Source organism: Mchenga conophoros, linkage group LG20, assembly GCF_057382185.1.
Source record: "Mchenga conophoros isolate Kocher_MC1m ecotype Shallow Benthic linkage group LG20, M_conophoros_male_GT1.1, whole genome shotgun sequence".
Taxonomy (NCBI): domain Eukaryota; kingdom Metazoa; phylum Chordata; class Actinopteri; order Cichliformes; family Cichlidae; genus Mchenga; species Mchenga conophoros.
Window position 1 is genome coordinate 24,453,812 of NC_140545.1, and position 20,706 is coordinate 24,474,517.

At 42.3% G+C, this 20,706-nt stretch overlaps 1 protein-coding gene across 2 annotated transcripts; it reads right to left on the minus strand.

The window, feature by feature from the left end:
* Position 1: 1 nt before the first annotated feature.
* On the minus strand, positions 2-16,397 carry LOC146550879 (uncharacterized). Of its 2 annotated transcripts, none has more exons than XM_085260900.1 (4): positions 15,607-16,397; positions 8,109-9,027; positions 7,603-7,905; positions 2-4,279 (listed from the first exon to the last, which is right to left on the minus strand). In XM_085260900.1, the coding sequence occupies exons 2-4, from the start codon at positions 8,950-8,952 to the stop codon at positions 2,259-2,261; spliced, it is 3,168 nt and encodes a 1,055-aa protein (XP_085117026.1). In that variant the 5' UTR covers positions 8,953-9,027; positions 15,607-16,397; the 3' UTR covers positions 2-2,258. The 2 variants fall into 2 exon arrangements, with proteins under 2 accessions (XP_085117026.1, XP_085117027.1); XM_085260901.1 differs by having other exon boundaries at positions 8,109-9,030.
* Positions 16,398-20,706: the final 4,309 nt, after the last annotated feature.

Genomic DNA, 20,706 nt, shown 5'->3' on the forward strand with positions numbered 1-20,706 from the left:
GTGGGTTTGAGTTTTATCATTTTTATTTAAATTCAAACAAAAAATGCAGCAAGAAATACGAGAACAAAAGTTCAGTGAGCAAAGTAAACAGATGACGCTAACACTGCACTTCTGCAAAATGGCTAAAGACCAAAAGGGGCACATTTTCTACAGGACTTACTGCTCCGTAGGACAACACTACAGTTGCTGGAGGAACCACGGCTGCCATGAAGTAAAATAGGTAATGGCGGTAATGGCGAGAGCTGATACGGTAAAATTATACAGGTTCACTGGAATGTAGACAGCAACAAAAGGCCATTGTACTGTAAATACTATATAAGTCAAGCGTCTCACATCACTGGGAGGTGCTGCAAGTCACCCTGAGGTAACCGGAAAACAAGTAAGGGACTGGCTCTAATCAGGAACAGAGGCATGAGTAACTATGTTTCTTCCCAAATAATGCAAAACAAAATGTCACTTTATCCTCACATATTCAAAACAACATTCAAAGACTGAATCACAATGATAAATCTGTAAGTTTCATTTATAATAAAGTATATCTCAAGTTGGAGCAAAACCGTTCAAGTTTCAGAGGGAACCACTGGGCTATCTTTTGGGATCAGAAACAGTTCAAATGAATTAATGGACGAAATATGATTTCACCAAAATGTTGTTTTTGTTTTGTTTGTTTGTTTGTTTTCCCCCCAATAATTTTGTCACCGCTAACGACAGGAAAAGCTGAAATAAAAAAAAAAATCAAACCGATCCTGACCGTCAACTGTACACTTCGCTAAACCTCCATCTTTTTTAAATTCTGAGCATAGCCCAAAAAGTCCTTAACATAACATCTGCAGTCAAGCATCAGCTGTCACAGCTCTGCATGTACTAAACAGGCCACAATCTGACGTCGAAATAGCAAAACTGTCTGCACAGCTCAGACGCATAAGCAATATCACTTAGATTGTCTTTCACAGTAACAACTATAACTGTTTCAAATACACCTTTATTCATGAAACATCAAAAATAACTATTTACATTGTTGCTTATACATCATAGATTTCAAAGATATTTTCCTTTTTAGTAATAAAATACTTCAGTCTAGTGCTCAGGCTTGGGGTTAAGTGCTCCGTTATTGAGTCAGGCCTAACTATAGGAATTCTGAGGTTCATGCTAAGCCGGTCTTGTGTGCTGCAGCCCTGCAAAGCTATGAAGCATGTAATTAGATACCAAACATATTGAACTGAATGCAGCTTTTTATTGAGAGGCTTACGTTAAGCATGGTTATTGATTGCAAAGCTCTGTCCTTCAACAAAATGCATCATAGTTGAGTTCCATATTTAAAGTCTGTCAATTTGATCAACAGCTAAAAACCTCAGGAACACATGTTAGCAGGTGTCTGCTCCGCAGCTGTGTCTCTGGCTGTTGTTTATCGCCTGCCTCTTTATGTAACCGGTTTTAAAATACAAGGCAAACTGGACAAGTACAATGATGGCAGCAGCAAGTTAAGAGCTTAGATGTAGTAATCTGCAGCTGAGTCATAATGCTAAGATGCTAGAGACCATTAACCCAAATAATGGGTTTATAAAACCATTAATAATAGCACAGAAACCAACTTTGATTACGTATGGCACAACTTTACATCACGAAGCAAACTGAAATATGAAAGACAGCAAAGAAACTCTAGTAAAGGAATCGAACTGATGAGCAATCATATGCAGTCATGTATTTTTCTTTTTGCAGAAACCATTTGAACAGGACACAAAGACACTTGGAGCATCATTTGTCTTTTACCCTTTAAACTTAACGCTGTTAAAGTAATGTTTCCAAGCAAGAACTTGAATATCTAAATCTACTTACTTTCTTGAAAGATTAAATTCATCAGCTTCACAAGTCTGAAGCCAGTCACAAGCACGGACCTGCTAAAGAGCCATTCTCAGGAATTGTATGTAAGTGTGCTCTCAGTGTACTTGAAGTCATACCAGTGTTAAACAGACAAGAAAAAGATAGACAGATGGGAAAGTGAGTGTGCTGTTTGTCTATAAATTATGCTAATCAACAGCTAATCTGATCAACAAAGACAAAAGGCAGCTAGGTGACACCTTTTAAGTTTGTCACCCAGATCCTTGTTTTTATATTTTCACTCTTTTGACAAAAAGTATTATTACACAGTTTAATAATACTATTATCCCAATATTTGCAGCATCCCTGGTTAGGATTAGTTCCTGTTAAATGAATGCGTTAGATGTGCAGTCATTTGGTCCTCATGTCCAAGGTTAGGCTCATAGGTCAATAATCTCACTGCTGACACTGGCAGAATCGTCATGTCGACTGACTTCCAGGTAACTGCGTGACCCCACTGGCCTCGCAGCTCTCCCTCGCACACTTTCAGAGTCTGGGGTGATAAACGGTCGTGTGTCGTCCACTCCATCGTCTCCCAAATGCCCCGTTGAGGTTCTGGAGGGACGGAGTGACACAGGACAGGACACTGATGAAGGGACACTTGTTGTCCCATTTCCAGCCCATCTGTGACCCTGGTGGGATGGCGTTGGGGGAGCAGTCACCTGCCTACTGGGTACACTACTGAGAATGCTTCCCCCCAGTGGCATGGAAGACTCTGTTGGAGCCTCGCTACTCTCTGAGAGCAACTGAGGATCACTGTTCCTGCGGAGCCAGGGCCCCTGACTGACCCCTGAGCCTGGGGAAGGGGACTGTAAGGTCTGGTTCAAAGGATGAAACAGGCTCCCTCCTTCAAGCAGGTGTTCTCTGTGCAGAGCCTCATCGATGCTGCGGGTCAGGTCGATGGGGGAGGGCGGCCGCAGGTCAAACTCATAGAAAGACAGGGAAGTATCCCTATCCTGATCCAGGCTGCCGCTCACCGAGCGCTGTGGAGGCTGGCCAAACGTCTGCAGTCTTAGGAGGGAGCCAGTAGAGCCGTCAGATGTGCCTCGCTCTGCAGAGTGGCCCCTATGGTTCCGTCCCCGGTTGCTGTCTTTGACAAGTGGCTGTGAAACGGCCTGCTCATGGTTCTGATTTCTAATCAGACTCTTGCTGATATCAGCCCCAGGACGCTCCTGGCCAGCCCAGTTGTTAGGCACTTCTCCTACTCCTCCACCTCCTCCTCCTCCTACGCCATTACTGTCAGACTTCCTGCAGGGCTTACCCTTCAGGCTCTGGACTATCTTGGACCAGCAGGTGTGTGTTTGAGGGGAGCCTGCTGAATCACTAGGGGATGCCAGGTCTCCTGCTGCTCTTCCATCCTGGCCACCTTCTTCCCTTCCACGGCAACTCTGAGGCCTCCAGAACACCCACGAGCTCAGGAGGAGCAGGGAGAACCCCCAGGCTAGTTCCAGGAGTCGGGCCCAGAAATGCACTAGCCACCATCCCCAGTTGAAGCGTGTCCAGTCACCTAACAGTCCATAAAGCCACAAGATAGCATGGGCATGCAACCCAAAACACAAAGCCCCAAGAACTGCACACACTGCCAGCACTCTTCCCAGAATCACTCCTATTCTCCTGCTCCCTGTCCAAGCCTTTCTCCGTACCTCTTCGGAAACTCCGGCTTGAGGAACAGCAGGGCAGCGTATACGTGGGAAGACATAGCAAAGAAAGCCCAGGCAGAGACCCAGACCCCAACACAGAGACAGGACTTGTAGGGTAACAGGCACCACAGGAGAGAGGGCTGGGGAGAGCAGATCAGCTGCCAGCAGCAGGGTACACTGCAACACAGTCAGCACAGCCACCAGAGGAGGCCGCTCCATGGTTGGCGGTAACGCACTTATTCCTGCCACCCTCAGTGCCAGCAGCGCCAGGGCAGCATGTGTCCATACCAGGAGGTGCAGAGGCAGGTTGTAGATGGCTGTAACTGCAGGGCGAGGGAGGAATTTTCGTGTGCCATAGGGATCAATGAGAAATAGAGCTGCTCTGAGGCCTCCAGCCAGAAACAGCAGAGCATTGGCCAGTGCAAGAGCACCACGATGAGGACAGTTTGCGCCAGGGGACAGTGTGAGGCCAAGAGCAGCTCCAGCAAACAGCAAGAGGAAGAGGCTTGCAGATCCGTAGACGTGAAGTTCCCAGGCGAAAGCAAGTGTCCGGCTTAGATCACCCCAGTAAAGAAGTGTGGCATTAGGTGAGGAATTGGCACTGGGAGAGGGAGCTGGATCAGAAGTGGAATAAGGAGCTGAGTGAGGGTTCCTCGATAGCTGATGAGAGTGGTTCTTCTGAATAATACCATTCTGATATGTGGGACGAAACCGTGTTTGGATGACTGGTACAACACTCGCTGTAAGACTGGAAGAGACCCCTAGAAAAAAAAGAAGAACAGTGTTTTGATTTTCAAATGCTGAAATGCACAAAATATGCTATATTGTTCTGAAGTGATATTAATACAGATGTAGAACCTAGGACAACCACTAGAGGGGTTTAGTTCACCACCACAGTCATGAGCTAGACAGCTGAGACCTTTCAGTTGTGCAGAGTAACCTAATCAGCTCTGCAGAGGTGCATTGTCCAAGGTCTATCTACTCAAATACGCCAAACTGTGAAATCAAATCAACTTTATTTTCCAGGCTCCAGATCATAAAAACTGCTTGTTTAGAATCACCATCCAATATAATAAAAAAGTCCTGGGTGTTCTACCTCTATTCAAATCTTGGCTGTTGTGGAGATCTCCTAAAATCAGGATCTTTTGAGCGCCACGTTTCTCTCTTCAAAATCTCTGAAATCACTTCCTCAGCTGCTTATCCAATTCAGGGTCACCAGAAGGTGAGGAGCAACATCGCCTGTGCACCATTGCATTAGCATCAGTTTTCGTGTCACTCTCATCTCTCTTTTCACTACCATCAGATGTATAACTGTTTCTAAGTATGGAAATAACAAAGTGTTCATGTATAAAAACAGAAGTCTAGAGACTGCATATCGCTTAGTAAAAATGCACATAAATATGGAATCCAAAGACAAGGCACCTCTTCTAAAACCAGTTTTAAAGATGAAATGTCAATCACCCAAAAACCCTAATATTCTATGTGAACAGCACTGCAAGCCGATCCTCTTGTTTATATTGTAAATGTATCTGACTAACAAAAGAGCTCCTCTGAATAACCGGGAAGCAATTGTCTGACTTAATTGGATTAGATTATGTAATTAACAAGGACATCTGTGTTATGCAACTCAGTGATGTGTCACAATACATGTATGATCCAGGGAAACTGCTGTTCACATTTAAAGTATTATACAATGCAAAATGACCTAATGAGACAAGACATCTTGGCAATATAACATCTCTGTCTGTGTTTCTCTTTTTCTCTTTAATATTGTCATGTTCACACACACTCTGTTTGTTCAATACACTCCACCTTTTCCTCCTGGAATGACTCTGAAACACACAACAACATTACCAAAGGTTCATTCATCGCCGAGGTCTTTGGAAGCCACTTATGTACATATATCACAGTAACAATACTACCATGTGTAACAATTTAGAAATAATTTAAGAAAGACAGCAAAGATACACAATATGTGGAGTTGTTTCACACACATTTAAATCTGATGGATGGTGGAACGATACAATAAAACACTCAAACCATCAACTGCTTGGAAGACTTTAAGCTCGCCCTCACCCTGTAGAAGACAACCATAAAACTGCCACACTAAATAATGACTCACTCCTCTCCCTCGCTGCCTCATTTTATCACGCACGCAGACACCACACACACAAAAATGCTTTGCATACTTGAGCATTGCATGCAGATCACAGGCACACTTCTTTATTTATACAAAAGCTATGTTTTACTTTCCTCTAGTTTTTTTTTTCTAACAGGAGCGAGATCCAGACACATTCCAGATGTTGTGATCACATTACACAGCTGGATACATTTAAACCTACCCCTGCCCTTGAGTTTTTTTTCCTCTTTCACATATGCACTGCCAACATGGCTTCATATGTCCACATGTTGAAATGAGGTGAAAAATAACTGGAGACCACCATGTGATTGGATAACGCAGGCCAAGAAGTCTGTGAGTTCTCGGACCACACCCACCTTTGGGAATATTTTATGTTTGAACACCGGATAAAGATACCTCGTATAAGGAAGATACAGATACGTTAGAAATTAAAAAGAATCTATGGCAAGGAGTTTTGTTTTGTTTTTTTAATTTCAAGCACACACTTATGAAGTTTTTTTTGCATCTTGCACTACTGAAAATCTACTGTGCTGACAAAATCAGTCCCCAGTCAGGTATGTAGACACAAAGAACACAAATAATCGTTGTGGTAGTTCCTGTTTCAGTAAGCACTTCAGGAACTACTTGATAATATATACAGCGTACCTAAAATTAATGCTTTGGTATGACAAATCTGCCTAAATTTATCATCACATGACTCACATGTTTAAAAAAGGTATATTTCCAAACACAACTATGGGAAAAGGAGTGGCTGCAAAACAGTGAACACAACATTTTTATCATCATTTCAGATCAGTTTTCTCCTGTAAACTAAAAAAAGTCTTAAAATCTATTTTACTTTTAATCCTTTTTGCAAGTAAATGGGAGAAGGATTCTCACTTCAGTCTTCCCTTTCTCCACCTGAGAGACGGAGTTTGATGGAGTTTCGATAATCACTAGAAACACAGTTATGGTGAAGTTTTCATTTACGCACTTGTGCTGTAGCCTAACTAGCCAATTTCCTTCGAGGAGCTTCCCAGTGTGTGTGTGTACATAACTGTAAGCATGTTCATTATGGTAGTTAACGTTACTGTTTGATATACGGATGGGTTTTGAGTCTGAGTGCATCGTTGTTTGTGCTCATCAGGTTATCTCTGCAGGTCTAATGTACGTGCACGAACTGAGGTTCATATGATAGAACTAGCCAGTGTTCTGCTTTTTATTATGAGCGCAGCAGCTGCTACCGCTGTCATGACTGAGTATGAAAGAGCAAAACAGACCTCGGACCCTTGCCCATTATGTCACGGTTAAAGAGCGGCCAAATGGCTTTGGCTGAACCAACGTAAGCTAATGTTGAAAAGAAAAAGAGTTGGCTCATGCTTACAGAACAAAAACCTGAATGCGCTTCCTTTAAAGGTGCTCTGAAGGAGAGTCCTGCTGTTTAAAAGTCATAATGATGTTATTCTTACGGTATCTAAGAGACTGGGTCATGTGTCCCACGTGTCAAGCTTTTCCTTTTCCATTTACTTTTCCTCATCTCCTCTCCCTTCATCCCCTTTCCTCTCTGCATCTGGTTTTCATTGCCATCTCCACTCCCTGCATTTCCTATGCCAGTACCTTTCTTCTGCTTTCACCCACACCGTCTACTCTCTCATCGGTATTCCCAATAGTCTCTTTTTTAGGCCCTTGCCCCCCCCCCCCCCCCCTTCCTTTTTTTTTCTCTTATCTCTTTGCCTGGCTGAAATTCTGCCCACCCCCTCTTAAGCTTGCTCTCTCACCTCCCTTGCTGTGTCTACCCACACATTACAACCCCACTTTCCATGGAAACGTGTGTCTACTTTTCCCCTCCTTTGAAGACTTTTTTTTTTAATTCTTCCAGTAAAAAAGTCCCAGCTGCACAAATAATTCCATTTTGAATTACCAGAGGACACAGGAAACAGAGAACACAAGGCTCTTGTTTCTTACCTATCTTCAGTGACTGCACTGTTGTGCTTGCAGCATGTCTTCCTCGCTGTACTGTTTTGCTGAGCTGAGTTGTTGATTTGGCAGAAAGAAGCACACTGGGTGTAGAAGTATTTGTCACTTGTAGTTTTGTGGTGTTTGAATGCGAACTGTTCTTGCTTTGGGTAGTAACCGGCTGTGCTCCAGGCTGGAGCTGTTTAGCAATAGAGCCAGTCACGGTAGATGTTGGTTGGGGTAACATCTCAGCATCAGAGTCCTGCTTTGGAGTAACTCTGTCAGTGGAAGGAGTGTTTGGTCCCAGTTCACCTAGAATTTTCCAGGAAAGGAAACACATCGAGCATTAACCCCTTACCTGAACTTAAATTCAGTTACATTTAAGGCTTCAAACAATTGTTAAAAACAAGATAACTGAGATAAACTGATTCAGTAAATGATCCCAATCTTAATACTAACTAGCATAATCATGATTATGATTCTCATGTAACAACCAAGCATTTTCGATTTCTCACCTTTTAATTGCACAGTCTTAAGTGTCTGCTGCGTTACCACAGAGGACAGTGGGGTCATCACTTTCTCACTCGCTACTGTTGTAGAAGTGGTTCTGGTTGTGCTGGTGGTTGTCAACGCAAACAGGTGAGGCTTCACGGTCTGACTGTCCAGTGGTGGAGTTTTTACATCAGAAACTTTAGAGGCCGCGGTCTGTGCCTGCGGTCGATACTGTGCCATTTCATCATCAACTGTTGACAGAGGATCGGGTGATTCCTCCTTCACAAACATTACTGTTGGAGCAATACCTGATCCCAACCCTTGTGAATCAACACCCTGCTTCTCTTTAATTGCTTCCTCCTTTGGATTCGCTCCTGTCACTGTCTTATCACCTGCAGGCTCAGCCACTTCGGCAGAGTCCAACGCAAGTGGAGGTGGAGTTGAGCTTTTTGTAGTGGCAACTCCCTTTCTGAAAGCCCTGCTGAATGCTAAACTGGCTGTGTCAGTTCTGGGCCTAGAGGCAGTTGGTTGGGTTACAATTAGGCCACTGCTAAGGTTCTGTGTGGGAAGGGCAGACTGAAGAGGGCGGTTGAACTGTGTCACCGATGGATGGAGTCTTTCCCTCTGCTCCACTGTATTTGTAGTTGTTAACCTGTCCTGTCCTGTAACTCTGATGGGCACATCACTGCGTCCCCTGGGAGGCAAAGATGGCCAGAAACGAGGAGTCTGCTTGGTTGGTGGAGGTGAAGAATCGCTAGGCAGGTCCAGAGAAGAGAAGGAGGAGGAGTAGCCGATGACGGTCTGAGCATCGGCAAAATCGATGATGGAGGTGAGCAAGACCAGGAGCATGAGGGACATGGGAGCCATGGTCTCCCTCTGAGCGCTGAGCAGTGACTGGTTCCTCTGGAAGTCTGTTTGTCACACCATCCTTTCACTGCGTTTCTGCTGAGAAAAACAGGAATTGTGTTAATTTCATGAACACATTACACAAGCACAGATATATGAAGCACTGCGAATATGTAGACACACCACACAGGTGCGGGAAAGGTGTTTCAAAACCTACTTATATTGCATCAGATCATTCTAAAAGGTTTAACTTCTGAGTGGCGATTCCAGTATTCTTACTGATTTACCAGCAGAGGTCTGAAGCGCGTCATAACAGGAATTGCGAAGCAAGAATTTTTGGTCATATCTGATTTAAAGATTATGTGCTGTAGCCTTTGTTGTACTGATTCAGAAGGTAGGTCGGTGAAACTCCCACTGTTTTAGGAGCATGACAACAGCAGACACACAGGGTGTGGTAAGGTGTATGGTTACAGAGGACATGGGACACATAAAAGCATAAGTTCAGCTTGTAAGTTATATAACAAGTCACATTAAAACGATCGAGCCAGAAAAGAAAATCAAGTCACAGATGGTTTTACTGCGTGGCAGATGGACTTGTTAACTTTTGTCCTCACTAGCTGTTCCATAAAACTGATACTTCTTTGGGGAGAGTATCAGTTCCTTTCTCCTTAATAATCTTCGGTCCAAGCATCAGGACTCTGCTTTCTTTATTTGCTGTTATGTTTAAGCCGTGGATGCCAGAAGCTGACAGCTGTAACACCGAGTGTGGTGAAGCTCAGGGAGCCCAGTGACACGTAGAAACCCCCAGGCCCTTGAGGATTACACAATCCTACGAGTCATCTTGCCAAACAGCTGGCAGGCACGTCCCTTAAACAAGCTGCTCTTGTCCAAAAAAAAACACCCCTTTTCTTTCTCTCTTACTTATATAAATCTCCCTTCACACCAGTTTCTACCTATGACTCACAGCAGAAGACAACCTCAGGGATGAGAGTCAGGACACTACTGCTGAAACGTTAGGAGGGAAAGTACAGAAAATAGACATCGGTGCCTATGGGGGAATTCATTCTGCTGCTGATGAATCACCTAGGGTCCATTCACAGGCACAATGTTTAGGTCTCAGAGGAATTACTGCAGCTCCACGGCTGACGTTCATTTTGTGTTCATGAACATATGTAGTGTATGAGTAATCTGTGTGAGTGTACGGAAAATGTGTATAAGTATGTGTGAGTCTGCACCACGGGTGAGACAACACACTGTTGATATGTGAGGAAACGTATACTGGTCTTTTGCAAAACACAATTTCTCACACGGGAGCTTCTGAAGGGAAAAAACTGTCAATGAGTATGGTAACATAAGTGCTTATAGATCTCAATCTCCACCCACTCACAGCAGTCTCTGTTTATTTTCTTTCTAGTCTCACCCACCTCTTCTGCTCTGTCTTGTCAGATTTTGGCCAACTCTAATTTCCCCCCCTTTTCTTTTCTCTCTTTTTATCCCTTATTTAACCAGAGCTGGTTTAGCAAAGGGGTTACTGAGAGAGTCCTAACAATAGAGCGATGAGTGGGGGGAAAAAAGATGGTAGATGTAAGAATGTGGAGATAGGAAAGTGGTTCAAAAAGAGTTTGGCCAGGAGGGGAGATGGCGTGATAAGTTAAAGCACGGGTGTCCAAAATTTTTTCCAAGGGTGCCATATTTATTAATGGAAAATCACCCAGGGGCCAACAATTCTTCTTGCCTTTTTAGAAGCATAAATACAATTTATTTTCAATAACACAAGAGCTGTCATTACGGTGATCAGGAGAGTTTAAGCCTTAACAAAAAAAATGTACTTTTCATTCACATATGGAGAGAAAATAACATAAAGATCAAGCTGTCGGGAATACCTGTAACTTCAGTGAAGCCGCTGAATATCAGTATCTCAGGTCAATTTTAAACGAGACTTAGATAAAACACATGGTCTGAAAATCGAGGGGCCATAAAAGATCTGACCTAGGGCCGCGATTGGTCCCCGGACCGGACTTTGGACATGCCTCAGTTAAAGGGGTCCGGGACAAGATTAAGACTGAGAAAAGCAGTGAGAGCTGTAAAATTTAGACTAAGATTGAGTGAATGCCGATAGTAAGGATATAAATATCTGAGAAAAAAGAGAGTCACACAGAAACTATGTTTCAGGATTAACGGGTTTGTTATGGAGAGCTGACACGGCCATTTATCCAGGAACCCATGTGGAGAAACTGATCCTACTTCACCTTTCTTCTGAGGTTAACTGGCAGGTGTGCAATCTCTGGCACAAGAACATGAACAACCTGACTATTACCACATATCGTTTAGTAAACATACCATTATCTTGATCTAAAAGCAAACCAACATGTGTCAGTCTGTGTGTATGAGGGGAAGCAGAACAGAATAATGAGTCTCAAATGGCATTTGGCTTTAGTGGCGAGGGAGTAACATTCTGCTGCTGTATTTGAAACGCTGTCAGCATTAATCTCATCTCCACACATCATCCAAAAGAACACAGTAACACACACTGAAGCGGCTCTCCAAAAATGTTCTCCTTCACTGGATTTGAGCAGCGTGACTAGGAATTTCCACTGAACTAATACGAGTGGAGTAAATTTAAGCAGAAAGACACCTCCTCGAAGCCTACGAACAAGCACATACTCCACAAAGCCTAGATCAGTGCGATCATCAATTCCGGGCTAGTGTGAATACTGCATCCTCTTAGCCCATTTTTAACACACAGTCAACACACATACACAAATAAGACAGTGCATCTCTCTGTGACTGTCCATGGAGGGAAGGCAGACGTGTGCATGGTCTGAGTATTTTTATCGTGTTCAGCCCCCGGGGGCCACAGACAGAACACATCACTCTGTATTTCATCTGCACTGTGTTGAGCATGGTGTGTAGATGTCGTCACGCTTTCCTGCACAATGTGTGCTTTGTCCAGAGCAGGAAATGCCCATGGATTATATATCCAATAGTACAGCAGCATGCAACAATCTGAAGATTACTGTAAACTGCTTGCCCACACTATAGACCTGCTGGTTATACAATCATATGATTCAGTACTACAACAGCTGTTACTAATCAGTTACTAACCATTGCAATTGTGATGTCACGTCTACAGTAATGTATTACAATGCAAGCTACTGCTTAAAGTTTATGTAGGGAACCGGGCGGGGGCTTTGAGCATTAAAGTCTTTGGAGAATCCCCCTCTTTCTTGCTTATGTTCTCTCTCACTTGCTGCCAGATTGAAGACAGTCTGGCAGAGCAACATTCCCACTGATTTGAGTGGACATTTCAGTGTAAGCCTGTGAACAGAAGGATTTGTGTCTTTCAGTCTAATGTGCACTTGTCAGGTATCACACTTCAATACTTCTTAATGCAACGTGTTCATCGGGACAGAGTATAGATAACTGTCCAGTGCTGAAAGTGAGCACTCAAACACCAAGGTCTGATTTGCACTTGTGTTTACTTGAATTTTTCCAAATCAAATCACATTTTTTTATTTATTTAGAGTAGATTGTTTTAGGTGATAGTCTTTCATGCTGGCTCGTACTTCTTCTGAAAAGATTTGTAAAGAAAAAAAAATGTTTTTGTTCTCAGTAACTGATACCTTCAAGCAACCAGGCTGTTTGTTGGGTCATCTCTGAACCCAAATAAGTCTAAAAGGGAAAATAAGTCAAATTTAATGACAAGCCATCCATTAGTTGGCAAGATATTTCAGATACAACCTCCCTGTGGCGCTAGTGGAAAAAAATGGAATGAGCTTACTGCCACTGCCATTCGTATGGCTTAAAATCAAACATAGTCTCAATCTGTTTATATGTGAAGATACGATCACTTGTGCTACATCTATGTCGGTATAGGTAGACCTCTCAACTATAGACAAAGATCTCTGATATCTTAGTTGACCTGTAACATTCAGTGTTGATGTGAGTGTCTTGTGAAGAAGGCTTACTTATCAGTGAAGCGTTCATCCTCAGAGAAGAACTCAGCCAAGAATGAACGTTTTTGTTATGATTCGTTCTGGAAAAACCCTCTTCTTCTTCTTTCAGCTGCTCCCTTCAGGGGTCGAATCATCTCCCTCCATCTTACCCTATCCTCAGCATCCTCTGCTGTCACATCAGTCTTCTGCATGTCCTCCTTCACTACCTCCATGAACCTCCTCTGAGGTCTTCCTCTTTTCCCCCTGTCCGGTAGCAAAGTATTAAACATCCATTATCCAATATAGCCACTATCCCTCCTCTGCATATACCCAAACCATCTCAGATTTGCTTGGTAACTGGCCACTCCCAATGAAAATCTCATGAGAAGAAAACTTTAAAAAAAATGTAATTTGTAGAAAGAAAGAAAGAAAGAGGCTGAATGAATAACCAAAGACTGGTGTGTCACTGTGTAACTGCTCACACATCAGCATACTCTACAGATGTATAACTTGTTTGTACTGCATATTGGTGGGTGGAGAAGTAGGACTGTGAAGCAGTGTGTGTGAATTAGTGTGTATGTGAGACAGAGAGAGAAAAAGTCAGAGGGGGGAAATGAAAGAGGGAGTAAGTGTGGTTACGTTGGTATGCAACAAGTGGGGGAGGTCGCTGGTTTGACCGTTAAAAAATTCCTCACCTTGAAACAACATATGGATTACAAACAACTCTCAACTTGCCACCACATAAAATTTATTTATTAAAAAGTCCCTAAACTGATCTTTTTAAACTATTTTGATACATTTAAAGCCATGACCAAACTCTTTACATACATTATAGACTAACACCATCCATTTATCTCTTGATGCAAACCACAGCCTGTTAAAGATGCTTCTCTCGGGGAGAGGGGGGGGGGGGGGGGGGGGGGGTCTAAACTACAGTAGAGTAACCGACCACACACCATAGACATGCTATATGAGGAGGAGAGGGTCCTGAACCAATCGCCTATGTCTTTGATCCCCAGTTGAAGCGGATGTCCCGCTTAAAATTGCTGAGCCCCACAACATCTTTGAGTCATGTTACGCCTTCACACGAGCCACAGATCAAAGGCTGAAGGTCAGGCATAAAGGCTAAGGCCCCAAACCGCACTCCACACATACAAAGAGACACATCTAGATACACAAAAATAAAACACAGATTGCCAATATTAATATTTGAGAGTTGATAATGGTGAAAAAGTCAACCAGATTGGACAAATATTCACAACTTGGGAGGAACCTTAATTTCAAATTAGCACTCACACGTTAAACACTAAACACGCCCTGAAAGATAGCGAGTCTGATGACAGACTAAGATCACTGCCAAACCGTGTCAAGCCGCAAAACACTTTCAGGAAAATCAACTGCAGGCATCGCAAGTCATAAACTCTTGGCCTTTTACTGAACCGCGGCTTTACTTAAACCCCAGACACTCACATTGTTACATGCATGCAATAAAACTGTGTTGCGTGGCAAATTACTGAGTTTTGCAAGCAGGCTGTGTGCAAAATAATGTAAGCAGCTATCATCTGCATGGACATTTTTGATTTATAGTTACAAAACATTTATTGCATCTTTTATCTTCCCACAGATAATAAAGACCCAAATAAGAGATGTGGGCAGATCATCTTCTGGGATGAATGCTTCACTAATATCTTAAGCTATGCCTTATTTTCTAAAAGGCTGACAGTTCAGGGCTGTATAATTATGGGATGTTTTAACTGTCCTGCTTGTTTAAAGTTCTCTGGTCGAATATGAGTGACTACTTGTAGTTATAGCGCACCTTTTATGGGCTTTATTGTCTTTATGGAGCTTCTTTGGAAAAGGATAGGCCTTTTTCCCCCTCTGTGTGTTGGTTCCTTTTTGAAAATTAGTTCTGTTGCATTTCTTTCTGCTCGACTACATCCACCAGCACTCTGGAGCAGCTCATTGAAAGACGCACTCCACTTCTTCCTCCTCACCTTCCACTTAAATCCCGATGAGGCATGGGTGTGAATCCAGACCATCTAAACTAGGGCCGCAGCGCTTTTGCGCATATGGCTTTGTTGGACGAGCCTGCTATCCTGTGTAAACACACTTAAAAACACATGTCGAGCACCTGGCAGCAAGGGACAAATAAAGAGATAACAGGGCGCACTCCACTTGTTGCTGTGTCACCAAAGAAAACAGCCTTTTTGCATGCTTACTGCCTATTGAGCCTAAACAATTTCCTTTTACGTCCCAATTATTATTATTATTATTATTATTATTATTATTATTATTATTATTATTATTATTATTATTACTTGATAGGGGTGATTTAAGACCAGCTGTATATATTTCATGTTGTTAGTTATGATGAGCAGTAGTAACGACGTCACGTTGCCGTCCTGACTGCGGGGACACGCGGTCGCGAATGGCTTTAATTGGCAAAATTCACCCAAACTGCCGCTTTTTCTTACACGATGTGAGATGGGGGTGATAAGGCAGTACTCCCTCAAACTTCGCACATAAAGTTCAGTACCGCAGAGGAAACCAGGTACAGGTAGAGAGCAAAGATTAACGTGCAGCGTATGCTCGCCTGTAAACCCGAGCCAACGGCTGACATCGCGGCACAGGTAGAGACAGCGTCACGCATATCACTGCGCAAAGACGTCTAGCCGCATAGCAGTCAACCAATAACTGTTACCGTGAGGGTTTGTCCGTTACAAGCAACAAACAAACATACCTGCGGGTCTGCGAGGCTCCGAGTCGGTGGCGTCCGCTGCGGCAGGGCTATCAGGACTAGGACATCCTGAAGTGAAAGCAAAGGTGTCGTCCGGGTTTACCTCGCACGCAGGATAACAACCGCCGGCGGTGGAGGTTCAAACCGCTCCTCTATGGGCACAAAGAGAGGTTGCCTTTCAGCAGCGTTGTATCGTTGCCAGCTTTCTAGCCACGAGCGACTGAGGAGATGTACGCCCCCTCCGACTGCTCCATCTCTCTCCAGATCGCTCCCTCCCTCTCATTTTTTCCTCTCTCAAAAGCGGATAAACGCGACGGCCTACCTGCCAACCTTCCGCTTGGCACGCCTGTTACGCAATAGCAATAGGACGAGCAGCTGAACCTGAGCTCCTTGTCACCCCGTCTACCTTTACAAAGCAGCGTGTTTAGACGATGCCCAGTGGAAATATGACGACACTGCCACTGACATCATCACACAGCTTGCTGTAGTATCCAGGTTCTGGGGTTTTTCCTTGGATTATAGCTGAAAATTGGCTGTTATGCGTTAAACCTAGCCGATAAAGTGGCCGGGAAGAGGAGTGGAAACGAATTCATATTTGCGTGGACAGGTGAGGATACACCTGACATTTCTCTGTGCAGTACGGACTGTCAGTTCGGTGCTTGAAACTCTAGCCTCCAGCTCCTCTTCACTGCCCTCCAACCGGGCTTTTGTAGAGGGGAGGAAGCCAGCCTGAGCCAAGCTGATACAGTTTCCTCGTGCTGCACCCTGGCTCAGTGCCTTTCCTTCACCCACCCCTCGCCTGATTGTCTCTCTCTCTCTCTCTTGCACAAACAAAACATTTTCTAGTTTGGACATGCTGTTGAGGCTGCAGCTTTGCGGTGACTGAGACCAAACACAGACATAAGTTGACAAGTTTACTGCAGACATTAATCCTGCTTAGGAGCAGGTCTCATTCCCAATCACCTGTGTATTTGTCACTTTCGCTATATTGTCTGGACAGTACATCTGAGTCCTAAAATATCCTGTGCAGCTCAGAGGATTGTTCCTAATGCCATTACATTATTACTGAGCAAGCAGGAGACACGTAAGGGTTGGACAGGTGGCGCACACACATTTCTGCATTGTTATCACATTATTGTACACTACCTGGATTATATCTAATCCAGGTAGGGAATGAGTAACCTAACCCTGCATACTTTAAAGCACCAACCAAATATAGAAGATTAGGCAATGGGTGTCAGCCTGATTAGAATATAAGTACAGCAGGTATTTTTTGCGTCTCACGAGTACTATATAGCCTGAATTGAGTGTTGCCGATGTAAGTAAGGGATTAAATTCACACGTTTATTATAACTTGTGGCCAATATAATATATTCTTATTGGGTCTGTCACCTTCTCTATTATTTACTTCACTTCCTACCAGACATGGGGACCCAGGGGTGTTTCCAGAATTTTTTACAATCAGGTGGCACTAGGGAGTCCAAACAAACAGGTCGGGAATTAAAAATAACAAATAAAACTTGAAAAAATATAAAAAGCAAACAAAAGCAGTTGGAAACTGGCTGAAAATTTGATTTTAATGTGCACAGACCACCTGCCTCCATAAAAACGCATTAGGAGACACAGCTACCCTGTAATGGAGCTAATAAAATATAGTGTGGTTACAAGAGTAAATGTGTGTCATTTTACTACTAGAAGTAAAAGTAAATAACAGTGTCTTACACATTCTTTGTTTACAGCTTTCAAAGTAAGGAATTAGGGAATTATAGTGGACCAAACCACTGCAAAGTATATGAGTGGGAGTCCATCTCTGGAGCTTATCCCAGCTGTCATGGAAGGCAGGCAGGGTACACCCCGCAAAATTTGCCAGTTTGTCACTTTAACTGCATGTAATAATTATTCATCATTACATAATCACATATTTACATAATGAACCTCTTTGGCCATGCTATAATTTCCACCCTTGGTTACACAGCAGGGGTGCGATCAAATTCTGGGGTGGCACATAAAAAAATACGTTTTTTAAAAAACAGTTTTCTCTAAAATATTTTCATACCAATTTTATGTCATTACAGGTATTATAAGGAGTTTACTTATTGTTGATTATTTAAAAAGAAATTCAAATTGAAATTCAGGTACATTTGTATTCATATTTTTCTTTCAACATGACATATGAGTTTTTCATGTTTCTTGCTACTTTCAGGCAGTATTTTTCTGGCTCATATGGAGGCTGTGGTATTCCTGTTAGCAAAGATGTATTTCTATCATTGTGATGTTGCGTATGTCAACTAATAAAAAAAAAATGCCTAGATGCTTTCGCTTTCTCTCGTCTGAACTTTGAACGGGCGGGACCTCAGGGGTGTTCATAAGAGGTCGGTTTCTCACATAATCATGTTGAGTTTAAACTGAAAGTTTCTTCTTCTTCTTTTTTAAAGGCATGCCCCAACAAGAAGTGTCTTTTCAACGGTTCTCCCCATTAGACATTAACCCACAGCATTCACAAGCATTTAATAGCAGCTGACACAGAAGACTTGCCAGGTGTGGTCGTGGTTGTCATCTTCACCTGAATTGTCTAAACATGAAGATTTTATTTGCTTAAGACATACCTCTACGTTTGCTTTTATACAAGTATCACATTACTGATTTTCCTCACAAAGACGAGAACCACTCTGAAAAAACATGTTCTCATTTTCAGTTAAATAATTATAATTTCCCTTGACGGAGAAAGAAATGACCCAAATTGCATGACTATGCTTACATCCACAACATCTGTTCCATTAAAACAAGCAAACCATGTAGATTACATGTATATGGAGCTGGAAGCCATTAAATCATATGAGAGATTTTGAGTGGGCATTAAATACAATCAGAGGAGGGTTGTATTTAAACCTCACTAATTTAACTTGCCTTTAATGGCAAACAGTAAACCACACATAAAGCTCCTGCTACCCCACACCCATAAATACTGTGGGTCATATTTCTATACCACCTTTGTACAGGAATGTGGTGAATACGTTCCACTTAGTCATTTGAATTGATACTGGTAGGGGTGCTGAAATATAACCCTGAAGCAGACAACCTGTTTCTTCCTCCCAATTTATAAGGGATTAAACCTTAATCGCAGCAAGCCAAGCATAGATCCCATCAGATGGTAGAAAGTATTAATTTTCTCCACAAAATAAGCCTCTTTCTTTAAGAACAGCCAACACCTTCATATGCTAACGTCCATCCACACACTCATGAGTTAGAAAAGCTTAAGATCTAAAACACTGCTGCTCAAAGTCTTTCTCTCTGTGGCTTCCCTTCACCCATAAGATTGTCTAGGCTCTAAAGAATAATCTCCCCATCTCTGGGCCCCCAAAACAGACTTCCATGTGGGGACTGCTATCCTGTCCATCACAGCTGCATCCAACAGCATTAGATTACACCACATCTAGTAAATCAACACAGTTCTCTTTAAATTTGATCCAGTTTAGCTAGTCTGTCAGATACTGTTATATAATACTGCCTGTTACTAATCAGAAATAATAACATCCATCACTTTTAGTGGGAGACAGAAAATGTGGAGGTAAAGCACACAGAGACCACTTTTGAGCTCACAAAGAGGAGAAACAGAATCAGAGCTCAAATAAAAATAGTTCTTCAGACAGAGTATTTCAAAGTTTTTCTTTAGACATTAGCTGCTTTTTCACCTTTTTTGGTTTTCGCTTTTGTTTTGTACCTGAATATTTTCAGAGGAATGTTTTGTAGTTGTTAAACCACTTAACACTGACCTGTGAATCATTAAAGCACAGAAAACTCAACTGGAATGAACCAGTGTTGTGTCTACAAATAACAGAAAACCTAGCAAACAGGGAAAAAAAGTTTCTTCAATTTGTTACTAACAATCTGCTACAAAAACACATCATTTGTTGCAAATTTTCTCTCACCAAATCTGCAAAAAATGCCACTGGCATAAAATTTCCAAAGATTTCCAAACATATTTATAGCTGATGATATCTGAAAGTCATTTCCTTAAGAATGAGGGGGAAAAGACAAATATACACCAAAGCTCAAATGTCCTGCAAAGCAGACGCTGAAGAGCTTGTCTCTAAGTAAAACAGTGCAGTGTTTGCTAACGTGAATCGTCCAGCATCAACTCAGACAAACATAAAAGTGTGCCAGTACGGTACGACGATGTTTCCATCCACCTCACAAAGATGCACTGAAATCTTCAACATAGTCACGTTCCTTTGGCCAAAAATGTGTGTCCATTAAACATAGTGAGTAACGAAGGCTTCGGGAAAATGGTCATTATACTGGACAAAAGATTTATTGTCCCTCCAGGCAGTTGTTTTTCCAAAGTGGAAAAACCTGCATGGTACACAAAATGTTGCAGAACTAGTCCTGAAGACTACTTAAAGAAATGACAGCGAGTTCAGTTAGAATTATACTAGCCCTGTTTTTGTCTTATATACTAAATTTCCACATTTGCTCATTTCTGTAAATCACTCCAATCATTTTCCTAACAAAATATAATGAAATGAGGGGTGGCTTGAGACTTTTCACAGCACTGCTACGCACATTTTTTAAAATATTCTTAATAGTATATGTGTACTTGAAATGTCTATATTCAAATGACATATTTTTTTATACTGTGGTTAATCATTTCCTGCTGTAAGATTAGTTTTGATTTATAACCATCTGGACAAAACCTGCAAAATTAAAATAAAATCACAGGTGAATTAGGTCTATGTATACAATTATGGTATAAACTACTAACTATACAAGTGTGCCAAAGCTTCTGTACTGGATCGGATTAAAATCTATGAATGTACCTATATGAGAGAAAATTCAGTAGTATAATTATAATTCATCAGTATCATGCATTAATCTGGGAATCTGATATGACAACAGGTTTCCCAAACTTCTCTGTAGATCAGGTGCGATAAAAACAAGCTACTATATGCAGCTTATGATCTGTTTCAGGAAATTGAGTTAGGCCTTCCTCATTTACTTGAGCTCTAAATGTGGGGCCCTCTGGTGCTTCTGAAAAGTAATGACCTTCTTATTACAGAAAGTAGGCACATGGAGATGTCCTTTTAACTGAACAATACCCCAAGG